Genomic DNA, 12,319 nt, shown 5'->3' with positions numbered 1-12,319 from the left:
TCAGGAATAGTAAGAGCACCACCTAGTGGGAACAGGAAATGTCATGTCTTATACTTTGATGTACTGCTCCTCACGGGTTGAGCCCACCCACCTAAAAAGCAGTGAAAATTAACATCAGTCCCTCATGATGCTTCAGTGTGAACATTGTGAGTTTTGAGGGGCTTGGAAAACTCAAAAGGTAGCGATCCAAATGGAGGAGCAGAGGAGTTTGCGGCATTTAAGCAGCCCTTTGCTGCCCAATCCGACCGGGCTAAAGCTATTACAAAAGCTATTGGGGTGTTTAGCTGCAGACGGGAGGCCGTATGTGCCGTTGTGCAAAACAAGGGGTTTAAACTGTGATGAAACATGCTTGAGCCACGCAATGATATCCCGTTGCGCGTCCACTTCAGTGTGGCAAGATCGTTCCAAGCATGTATGAGCAGGAGAAGTTTAAAGTTATGGCTGAACTGTCCCAGGCATCTTCTGTTGCCCTAACTACAAATGGGTGGACCTCCATGGCAACGGAAAGCCATGTGACCGTGACGTTATATCACAGTGGAGTGGTCAATACAAAGCCCTGTACTGCCCTATAGATTACATTAGATTATTTATCCCTCGGGTGGGTTCCTCCGGGAAATTCAGTTTCCAGTAGCACAGCACCGACAGAAGTTGCAGAATGTGAGCAGAAATATACCATATATACACATATATAAATACAGAGTATACAAAAGGGATAAATAGGAATAAGAATACAAGGGAACGGCACATTTCAAGTATTGTGAGTCTATTACACCGTTGGATGTTAACAAAAACTATTGCACAGTGAAAAGGCACTACAGCTTACTTGTCCTCCCCCTCCTATGTCCCCGTTTCCCCTCCATCTCCCCTCCAGAGAGGAGTTAAACAGTTTTATGGCGTGTGGGACAAAGGAGTTTTTAAGTCTGCTGGTCCTTGACTTTGGGAGAAGCAACCTCTCACTGAACAGACTCCTCTGGTTGTTTATGGCCGTGTGCAGAGGATGCCCAGCATGGTCCATAATGTCCACATTGCACCTTAATTTGTTTTTATATAAGTGTGTGGAATGAGTCTTCAGTTGAATGTTTTTTAATAGGCAAAAAATACCTAAATAAGTAAATGGCGAGTCGAATTTTTGTCTTCTTTTTCTATTTTTGCTGATCCGAAAATTGATCCGATCCGTGACTTAAAACCGTGATCCAATCCGAACCGTGAGATTTTTGATCCGTTGCACCACTAATTCTTTTAGATGCATTTTTTTTTGTCAAAAGCACATATATTTTTTTAGAAATCAAGGATAGGCTTTCAGTAGTGCATGAAGTTATCTGCAAGCTACTTTGCAACCCACCTCCATTCTACCTCTACCTTTCTTGTTGTGTCCTTCTTAGCTGTCATATCAGTCTTCGGTGATACCTGTATATTTGTTTCTAGGGTCTTGCTGCTTTTCTCGCCATGTCAGACTTTCCATGCATGAACATGACAGAGCAGGAAAATCCCAGAAAAGAGACATAAATGCTTTTTATAAACTACTATGAGAGAAATTTCCCTTAGATTAATCTTGATGGTCCTGCCTGAAAGGAAGGTTTTGTATATAATTTTGGTCTCCCTGGGTCGTTTTCTGTGACCTTTTTTGTAGGTGAAGCCTAAAGGTCCTCCTTATTCCCAGAGTCCCAGTGCCAGTGCGTGATAGTCCCATTCAATAGTCCATCCAAGCACGACAGCAAAGAGTAAGAGGTTTCATGATAGAAGGAAAGAGGGGAAAAAATAGATGTCTATATATAGAAACTGAAAAGTGACAACTAGAAGCATGAAGAGTGTGGAAAATGGCTGCCTTACAGCACATGGTGCTGTTGCCACAGTGACTAATGGGATAACAAACTTATTCTGGCCACATGGGTTGAAGAAAGTCACTCATTCTTTGAGTATGTAAAAGAAGTAGAGGGAGTAAAATCACATCTCAGTGTGATGTTCAAATAAATGTACTGTGTGTATGGATGTATACTGACAGGTATAGTGTGTGTGTGTGTGTGTGTGTGTGTGTGTGTGTGTGTGTGCGCGTGTGTGTGTGCATCCTCCAGTACTCAGGGATATGAGAGAGATCAGGAGGGATTAATGCAGCTACCAATAACTGCAATAACTGCTCTTGCGGTTGCTTTCTCTCTCCTCTTCATCCTCATCTTCCCATTGACAATTACACATACATGCACAAGCAAATGACCCGTGCCCCTTTCTGTCTCTTTCTGCATCCTCTAAGCTCACAGTGACAAGAGGATTTTCTTTACACTTTTTATTAAAACTGTTGTTTACTTGCATGAAAGAGTGTCAGGCTAAGATGGGGGGAAAGGGGGACTGCATGCAAAGAAATACACAGAGTTACCAGACAAGGGTGTGAGTCAGAAGGAAAGAAGCATAAATGAAAGAAAAAAATTGGATGAGTAATGTCGTAGGTATTGACAAACACAGACTGCAATAGAGAAGATCAGGAGGTGAGCAGAGGTAAAAGAAAGACGCAGGGGAGGAAGTGATTAGGAAGGACGGAAAAGAAAGGAAGAAGCAAACAAGACCAACTTGCATCTGTGCAGCGGTAACATTTTCACTGTGACTGACACACACACACAAACCACATCTGGATTTTGTTGTCAAACTGTGCCACAAGTTCTAATCTAACAGAATCCAGTTCTAATGCTAAAAAAATCAGAAATGAGCAGTGTTATAAACACTACATAGTGTTTAGTAATTTAATTTTCTCTCCCGATATAGCGGTAATCACTGGACCTTTATCAAGTGCAGTGTTAAATCCAAGATTTTTTGGATGAGCTGTTTTTGTATTTTGGCTAAAACTCAAACTGCCTGCTCAAGCAGTAAAGAGAGGAACACACATACAGACACCTATGTTGGTTTGGTTGTTTCTATGGGGACATTCATGGCAATTAATGCATTCCCAAGCCTCTTACCGTTATGTAACTGTCAAGGCTCTGTGTGCGGGCAGGCAGAGATGAGGATCCAAATGCAGGACTCGGAAAATGGAATGTAACTCAAAAAACCTCAGCTTTATTGCTGGCAGGAAAACAAACATAAAGTGAGGACGGAACACTGAGACCAAGAACACACAGGCATAAACTGATGGTACGACGCGACACTGAGCATGGGAAAACACAGGGCTTATATACACAGGGTAGTAACGGGGAAATCGGCAACAGGAGGGAGACACAGCTGGGAGAGATCAGGGCTAACGAGACAGGGGGAACAAAGCTGCACATACTAACATCAGACAGGAACAAGAACCTTCAAAGTAAAACAGGAAACAAAACACACTTTACTAAGACACAGACTAGACAGAGATAGACTTGACACTGACCAAAGGCTACTAAATGATAATCATAATCACAACAGTATCAGATCATAAATCATAATATAGAAAAACACCAAGATAACTGAAACACCAAGTACCAGAGAAACATAAAGGAAAATCCATGATGCAAAAGTACCAAAACATAATGAACTCAAAATACTGGGTCCAACGGACCCAGAACCGTGACAGTACCCCCCCTCTAAGGGCTGACTCCCGACAGCCCCAAACAAAAAAAGCACAACAAAGCACCAGGCCAGGGCGGGCGGAGGGGGTCCAGGATGGAGGGACAGGCCCAAGCAAAAAAAAACAAACAAAAAAAAACAAAAACAAGGAGCACCAGAGTCCAAAAAACGCAGGAAAGCATATCAAAAACAAAACGAAACCAGAGCTCACCAAGAGTCTACAAAAAGTCCAGGGGGCCGACCGTGCACACGGCAACGGTGGCGACGTGCGAACAGTTCTGGAGGCCGACCGTGCACATGGCGACGGCGGGCAAACAGTTCTGGAGGCCGACCATGCGGACGGCAACGGCGGCGAGGAAGCAGTTCTGGGGTCCGACCGTGCGGACAGCAACGGCGGCGAGGAAGCAGTTCTGGGGTCCGACCGTGCGGACGGCAACGGCGGCGAGGAAGCAGTTCTGGGGTCCGACCGTGCGGACGGCAACGGCGGCGAGGAAGCAGTTCTGGGGGCCGACCGTGCGGACGGCAACGGCGGCGAGGAAGCGGTTCTGGGGGCCGACCGTGCGGACGGCAACGGCGGCGGGAATGCAAGCCTGGAGGCCGGCCACGCGGAAGGCAGTGGCGGCAACAGAAGTCCGGAGGGCGGCCACGGTGGTGATGATGCCCAACAAGCGGCCTGGCAGATGACCGACAATGTGGAGGTGGTAGGAGGGGACCCGAAGGCTGCGTGGCCCCTGCAGCCCCAGGCGAAGCGGAGGTTGGATCAGATGAGGCAGAGGCTGAAGCCGAAGCTGGGCCAGGCGACGCTGAAGCGAATGCGGAGGCTGAACCAGGTGAGGCTGATGCAGAGGCGGGGCCAAACGAAGCTGGTGATGCGGGAGCTGGACCAGACGAGGATGAGGACGCGGAGGCTGGACCAGACGACGCTGAAGCGGATGCGGAGGCTGGACCCGGCGAAGCGAATGAAGCTGAAGCCGAAGCCGGACCAGGCGAAGCTGAAGGCGAAGCCGGAGCAGGCGAAGCTGAAGGCGAAGCCGGAGCAGGCGAAGCTGAAGCCGGAGCCGGACCAGGCGTGGGTGATGCTGAAGCCGGAGCCGGACCAGGCGACGGCATGGGTGGAGACACGGAGGCTGCAGCTGGCGTGGGTGGAGACACGGAGGCTGCAGCTGGCGTGGGTGGAGACACGGAGGCTGCAGCTGGCGTGGGTGGAGACACGGAGGCTGCAGCTGGCGTGGAAGCTGGAGACGGAGGCGCTGCAGCAGGCGGCGGCATGGATGAAACTGCTGCTGCAAGCGTGGACGAGGCTGCTGGTGGAGTGGCAGGCGGCGGCATGGATGAAACTGCTGCTGCAAGTGTGGATGAGGCTGCTGGTGGAGCAGCTGGTGGCTGGACGGGCTCCTCGGGCCCCCCAGCTGACGAGGAAGGAGGCTGGACGGGCTCCTCGGGCCCCCCAGCTGACGAGGAAGGAGGCTGGACGGGCTCCTCGGGCCCTCCAGCGAGAACAGTCTCAGGACCAGTGGGCACAGGGGCCCCTGGAACACACAGGACAAAACCAGCAGGCGCACGGGCCTCTGGCAGGGACAGAACAGGACCAGCAGGCGCACGGGCCTCTGGCAGGGACAGAACAGGACCAGCAGGCGCACGGGCCTCTGGCAGGGACAGAACAGGACCAGCAGGCGCACGGGCCTCTGGCAAACACATAGCAGACTTCAGCCGCCCAGAGCATTGACTCTGCTCAGGCAGTGACAGCCGGGTGCAGTCCTCAGCTGGGTTCCTAGCCTCCAGGGGTCCAGAGTAGGCTGAGGGCTGAAACTCAGCCTCTGGGGAGGCCCTGGAGCGCGTCACAGTCTCTGAACTGGCCAGCTTTTTAGGAATGATTACATTATCATGAGGTTTGTTGCTCTGCTTAGAACAAATTGATGAAACACAGTTCCTTTTAGATTGATTTGACTGAGCTTGTTGTACCGGGGTAGCAAGTGACACAGGGTGCAGGGCTAGTGGCTGCTGAACAGGAGGCTGAACTGAGGGTGACTGAAACAATGGTTGGGATGACGACGGTGGTGGAATTGGAGACTGAGCTTGAGGCCGGGCGGCTAACTGAGCTTGAGGCCGGGCGGCTAACTGAGCTTGAGGCCGGGCGGCTAACTGAGCTTGAGGCCGGGCGGCTAACTGAGCTTGAGGCCGGGCGGCTAACTGAGCTTGAGGCCGGGCGGCTAACTGAGCTTGAGGCCGGGCGGCTAACTGAGCTTGAGGCGAAAGTGGTGGTGGTGGAGTTGGTGTCTGGGCTACAGGCGGCTTCTGAGCAGGAAACACAGGACACTGAGCTACAGGTGGCTGCTGAGCAGGTGACACTGGAGACTGAGCTACAGGTGGCTGCCGAGCAGGGGACACTGGAGACTGAGCTACAGGTGGCTGCCGAGCAGGGGACACTGGAGACTGAACTACAGGTGGCTGCCGAGCAGGGGACACTGGAGACTGAACTACAGGTGGCTGCCGAGCAGGGGACACTGGAGACTGAACTACAGGTGGCTGCTGAGCAGGGGACACTGGAGACTGAGCTACAGACGGCTGCTGAGCAGGGGACTGAGCTGAAAGCGGACGGGCAGCTGACTGAATAAACATAGCTCCAGAATAAACAGATCCAGACGGAACAGTCTTAACTCCTGGATCTGAAAAAACATCAGGCGCACAGTCTTCTGAACCAATGGGAAAATAGTCATTCTTAAAACGAAAACTCTTATTTTCCCGAACCGGAGAAACACGAGCTGTAGTGTTCATGTAGCTGGCGTTCGCAGCTTTGGGGGAAACAGTCTGTCTATCCCTTGACAAAAAAGGCGAATGAAGGGAGACTCTGTCACTCACCCTAGGCGGTTGTTTGAGCTGAATCCCAGGCTCCTGCTGGAGCTGTGAGTGCTGGCTGCGTGTTCGCTGCCTCCCTGTTGAAGAGGGAGCGGCGCTGGCGGAATGTGACGAGGGAGGACTCTGCTGTGGCTGCTCCTGCTGTGATGTGGAAATGCTGGGTGAGTCAGGTGGCACGATAATAATCCCTAACATCTTGTAAAAGGCTTGTGCAGGCGTGAGCTGATTGCTTGCAGGCTCGTAGTAATCCTCCCGGGACCGGCTGGAGCGTTTTCTGCGAGACCTGGGCGTCCGCGGGGAGGAAGCAGACGAGTGGGCCGAAGGGTAGGCTGCCAGCGAGGAACGGCAGCACGGAGGCCCTCCAAGCGCTAGCCGAGTCCCGTCAAAACGGGAGCTGCGCTTCCACGGTGAGTCCGCTGGATCCATTACTGGTCGCGTCGTTCTGTCAAGGCTCTGTGTGCGGGCAGGCAGAGATGAGGATCCAAATGCAGGACTCGGAAAATGGAATGTAACTCAAAAAACCTCAGCTTTATTGCTGGCAGGAAAACAAACATAAAGTGAGGACGGAACACTGAGACCAAGAACACACAGGCATAAACTGATGGTACGACGCGACACTGAGCATGGGAAAACACAGGGCTTATATACACAGGGTAGTAACGGGGAAATCGGCAACAGGAGGGAGACACAGCTGGGAGAGATCAGGGCTAACGAGACAGGGGGAACAAAGCTGCACATACTAACATCAGACAGGAACAAGAACCTTCAAAGTAAAACAGGAAACAAAACACACTTTACTAAGACACAGACTAGACAGAGATAGACTTGACACTGACCAAAGGCTACTAAATGATAATCATAATCACAACAGTATCAGATCATAAATCATAATATAGAAAAACACCAAGATAACTGAAACACCAAGTACCAGAGAAACATAAAGGAAAATCCATGATGCAAAAGTACCAAAACATAATGAACTCAAAATACTGGGTCCAACGGACCCAGAACCGTGACAGTAACCATACAACTAAATGCCAAAACTGCCAAAACTTTCAAACAAGCCTGTGAAAAGAATGGGAGTTAATCGAGAGGTTTGATTATTGGAATTTTTGCGATCCACAATCAGCCCGTTCTACAAGGCCACATTTTCAGCAGGCACATTTAATGAGTCAATCCATATATCTGTCCTCTTTTCAAAGCAATAAGAGACCAGAGGAAGCAATAATTCTAATTATTTTAAACTGAAGCAGCAAAAATAACCTGGGTTACACTTTTCTTAAGAGACACTGTAATTAGTCAAATGTAAGACCAGGGAATTAAACCAACCAACAGTGGCAAAGGAGGGGTAGGAGGTCTAGGCAGGGTGGCACATACCTCTTCAGTGAAGTATGTGAAAATCCCCTAAATTAAATGGAAGGGTTTTCATTTCACCACCATCCAACCAACTTGCTATTAATTTAATAAAAAATTCAGCAAGAAAAAACACCAAGATTAAGTGAGGGTCATCGAAGAAAATCTACTGAGAATGAAAACACTCAGCCTGCGAGCTGTGTATAAATATTAAATGGTATTTGTGCAAGCTAAACAGTAATGCAAATGTCTTAAAACACATCTGGTAGTCTTTAGAGGTGGGAAGTAACAAAAAACAAGTACTTTGTTACTTCTATTTTGTCACTGTACTTTGTCACACTTAAAATAAGACTCAATTAGCTACAGAGTAACATTTCAGTGAGATATAGTAACTTGTTTTTAGACAGTACATCTTGGATCTGGAGAATTTTCACTTCTTCTATTGGCAGATTTTTTTTCACTTAATACTTAATAAGATACTTTTGCTTGAAATAAGGGGGGGAAAGCTGCCAATCTGCCAATGAAAATTATGATATGAGATATTTTGACTAGATATTAGATATTAAATATTTAAGTAAGTATTTATATTTAAGTATTTATATTTAAGTATAAGACAGAAAACATGTAAGAATGTTTTCTTAGTGACACACTTTGTAAAATGAACACCATTTATTCTAACCTTTTATATCTATATGGCAAAAAAAAGCATCTTATTGTAACTCTGCATTTTGCTGCTGCTTTCTTTTATAAAGAAGGAAGCGCTTTAAAAAACATTGTCAAATCTGTTGATTAGGAATAGTTTCCCGTGATTAAAAACAGAGAAAAGTTCATTAGATTAACTATTATAAACTATTATATTACATTATAAGTATTTAAAACTATTGACTATTGCAATAAAAATTTTTGCACCTCTTAAATTCCCACTGTTATCCAATGCTGTCCAAACTACCAGGCACCAGCACCATTCAGTAAATGTTTGTATACAGTAGCTCAGCAAGTAATATCTAATGTGTTATATTTTGTCAAAGGCACTGACCGGCATCTCATAGCATAAGAAATCCTTTGGTGCTCTTTGCTATGACTCTATGATGAGTTATTGTTTTGCAGGGACATATTTTGGCAAAAGAAAGTTTCAAACTCAGCGCTCTCGAATGGGAGAGCAACCCCCGTCTGACTCTTTTATATTATGATGATTTAAGTTTCAGTTTAACCTCAAGTTTAGTCCTTCCTATATTTCTGAGTGTTTTGGGTTTCCCACGTTATGGTTATTTCTCTGTGAGGTTCCTCTTGTGTCTTTGTCTCACCCCGTGTCGCCTGTGTGACTCTGTCGTGTCATTGTGTTTCTCAGTTCTCTCATCCATGTCTCACGTTCTGGCTTCTCTGTGTTTTGTGTTTTAACTTTGTTTTAATTTGCCCAGTTTGGTTAGTTAGTCAAGTCTTGGTTTTTTGTTTTGCCTTCTATTTGTATTATCATCCAGCCTTTGATAAACAGTTCGCTTTTTGTTCAACATCACTCTCGCCTTCAGGCGTCTGCGTTTGGGTCCACCTCCTCTCTCCGGCAGATCGTGACACTTGTAAAATTCCTCCTAGACCTTAATGCAGACCTCTTTAAAATTTGCATACAATACTGCGAAGGCCCATGTGTTAAGTCACCAGTCCTGGCTCTAGGATGAGGATGCATTGCCTCATTAACTACACTGGTAGTTATACAGTTAGAATTACAGTGAAAGATGTTAACTCTCCTTGTGATATCTGTATTTGCATTTCACTTAAAAAGTCATCTATGGAGCAAAAAAAGTTAGAAAATCACAGCTGCATATTATTACTTTTTGCATGCTGCTTGATTAGCTACACACGCTCACACACGATACTGAATATGCATGGCCACCTCTGCCACTGGCAAAAATCAGCCTTATTTATGCATTCAAACAAATTAATTTCCTCCGAAGTTCTTCAGTGCTTCTCGCATCTGACACACACAACGTAGGACAACGAACTAACTTTAAAAACGTCCACAAACACCCAAATGGACATAGAAGTCCCCCACACAGCAAGCATAATCATATCATGCATCATCTTTTCTTGTATTAATGTCACAGCCCATTAAAACCATTTTAAGCTTATTTGGCTCATGTTCATGCCTACACAAAGTTTCACATGTTACGCAGCAAAGCGAAAAGGGAACCGATAGTGAGGAAGGAAACAGAAAGTGAGAACTTGGACTGCAGGCCCATATCTTTCTAGTCTACGCAGTCTTATGTGGCATAACAACATGTAACAGCAAGAGTTGGACCACAATAAAAACTACAACAAACAAAATTAAATATAAAGGAAAAGGAAGAGAGTGGAGATGTTTTGCCACTTCAGGCAGGATAGTATTAACCGACACTGACTCGATACCCTGTGGTGAGATTTGTACGGTGCTCTTTTTTTGGCAGTACAAAAAATGCCAAGATTGCTCTACCCATGAACTTCATTTCACCTTCTCCAGTTTCCTAAATTATTCAGAGGCCAAAAAAAAAAACACCCACTTACCATAAAGCCACATGACAAAAACAGGAACTGTTTTTAAATTCATATCACTACTTTTTTGACAGATAAAGCAAGCAGAATAAATGTAAGAGTAAAGGAGAAAGAGAGAAGTTGTACCAAGAGCCATGGGATTGCACGTGAGCTTGCTTTGTCTCTGATTAACCTTTTGACCTCAGCCATAGGCGCAATTGCTATAAATCACGACATCTCACACTGATATATGTACAAGAACATCTCTCCAATTTGTGTCAGCTTATGGGTCTCATGAGTGTGCCAGTGTGAGCGCAGGTATTAGTTACATTGTGGGGACCTGAATGTGTTTGTCTCATTCTGGGGACTCATCTTTAACGGGGACAAAAGCCAAGCACCCATAGTACAAACCATTAAATTCTAAGGTGAAGACATGTTTCAAGGTTCAGGACGAATAGATTTCAGTTAAGGTTAAGTTAAGTAGACATGGTTCAGGTTCAAGCAGCTCAACAGACAATGAATATAAGTCAATGTAATGTCCTTTGAAGTCATGAAAACAAGATTGTGTGTTTAAAAGTGTGCGTTTGTCCTCAGGGTGATGGATAAGCCTAAGGCCGCTCGATGTTGAGCACACTCCTGTAAGGAGAAACATTGAGTGACCAGACGAGTACTGACCACACACACATGCACACCCTTAGCGACTTACTAACAAACTCTCCTGAACGCCTGCAGCTGTTGGCCTGTGAAGTATTTGGGCAGATAAACTTCAAAGATAAACGCGTCTCCATCTGCATTTGATTTTAAAAATACATATTCAGTGTTTGTCGTTTTGCTGAGATCCCGCTTCAAGAAATAATTGGCTAACCGTTTACACCTTTTTCACATTACAGGTCTGTAGTGACCTGCCTTCAGATATTCACTGTTACAAGTTTTCGTGTCATTCTCCTCAACTGAAGGCGGGTGAGGAATAGGTAAGATCCGGTGGGATGCATTTGTGAGCATTGCAAATACTTTTGATGCAGCATTTCTCTCTGTGGATGCACCGTCCTCAATCACAGCTACAGTTCCTCCGATCCGAGCTTGAATCATACATTTATTTTATAAATGCATTGAGTTGAATATAACACTGCAAAACCCAGAATATGGATTTAATGGCTAGCTTCCAGTCATTATCCTCTTTGGAAATACAGATACACGGACACACGGATCTTTAATCCAAAGCTCGCTGAAGCATGTGCAACACTTTACGGTGACTTATAAAGTTATTTAGAGGCTTCCTGTGTCCCTTCTTTCCATTCAGCGTGCATTACTATCACTTTAAAATCTGCACCATGCTCTGGAGAATGTGGAGCACTTTACAACATTCTCTAACATGCTTGGACAGCTGTATCCATGGCCCAGTAGGGCACATTCACTATTGCCCTTAAATCTGCTTAATTATGCATCCCATGAGCTCTTCAGCCACTCGATAGCTGTAATCTCGGAGCCAGACACACTCTGCTTCTCTTTCTCCACGACTTTCTACATCTCTTTTCATCTCCTCTCCTCATTTCTTGGGTTATCATCTTTATTACCCTGCACGCTTTTCTGCTTTCTCCTCTTCCGTTCCACCCCCCTGCTCCCCACTTGCGTCATCCTCATCTTACGTTTAATCTTGTCCTTACCGAGAAACCAAGCTGTTCTAGCAACATGTCCCTCAGGCCAATGTGACCACTACCTCCTGGGTTCGCCTCTCGGTCTTATTGCATACTTCCCCGTCTTGCCACGTCACCCCTCCACCCTGCCGCCAAACCCCCTCTACCTCTTTCCCTGCAAGCCTTGAACTTGACTCAGCCAATAATCAGTCATGCATGCATTTTATTTTTCACACAAACACAATATTTACACAGCACCCATTTACACCCAGTAAACTCTGGCGCACAGCACAGCACGGCACCAGTTAATTTGCAGAGTTCAATCCATGCACATACAACCATAAACACAAATACTCTAAAGAAATAGACCAAGTTATGGTGGATTCTTCTTGCTCTCTGTCATTCTTTGTGAAGAAGTGAGGACACTTTTGTTTGAGACAAAATGA

General features: G+C 46.1%; 2 protein-coding genes across 5 annotated transcripts in view; both read left to right on the top strand.

Annotated features, from left to right (window-relative positions):
* The window catches only part of slc8a4b (solute carrier family 8 member 4b), a 134,333-nt gene that overhangs the window by 45,341 nt on the left and 76,673 nt on the right, over positions 1 to 12,319 (top strand). The gene's annotated exons all lie outside the window — the stretch shown is intronic.
* LOC147335963 (uncharacterized) lies at positions 3,862 to 5,306 on the top strand. Its single transcript, XM_086286127.1, has 2 exons — positions 3,862 to 4,005; positions 4,065 to 5,306. Exons 1-2 carry the CDS (start codon positions 3,862 to 3,864, stop codon positions 5,226 to 5,228), a joined length of 1,308 nt encoding a protein of 435 aa, XP_086142253.1. The 3' UTR covers positions 5,229 to 5,306.

The sequence above is a fragment of the Aulonocara sp. 'chitande type north' Nkhata Bay genome, linkage group LG3, assembly GCF_057382095.1.
Source record: "Aulonocara sp. 'chitande type north' Nkhata Bay isolate Kocher_YH1m ecotype deep benthic linkage group LG3, A_spYH_male_GT1.1, whole genome shotgun sequence".
In the NCBI taxonomy this organism is placed as follows: Eukaryota; Metazoa; Chordata; class Actinopteri; order Cichliformes; family Cichlidae; genus Aulonocara; species Aulonocara sp. 'chitande type north' Nkhata Bay.
This window is presented reverse-complemented; position numbering and strand designations above follow the sequence as displayed.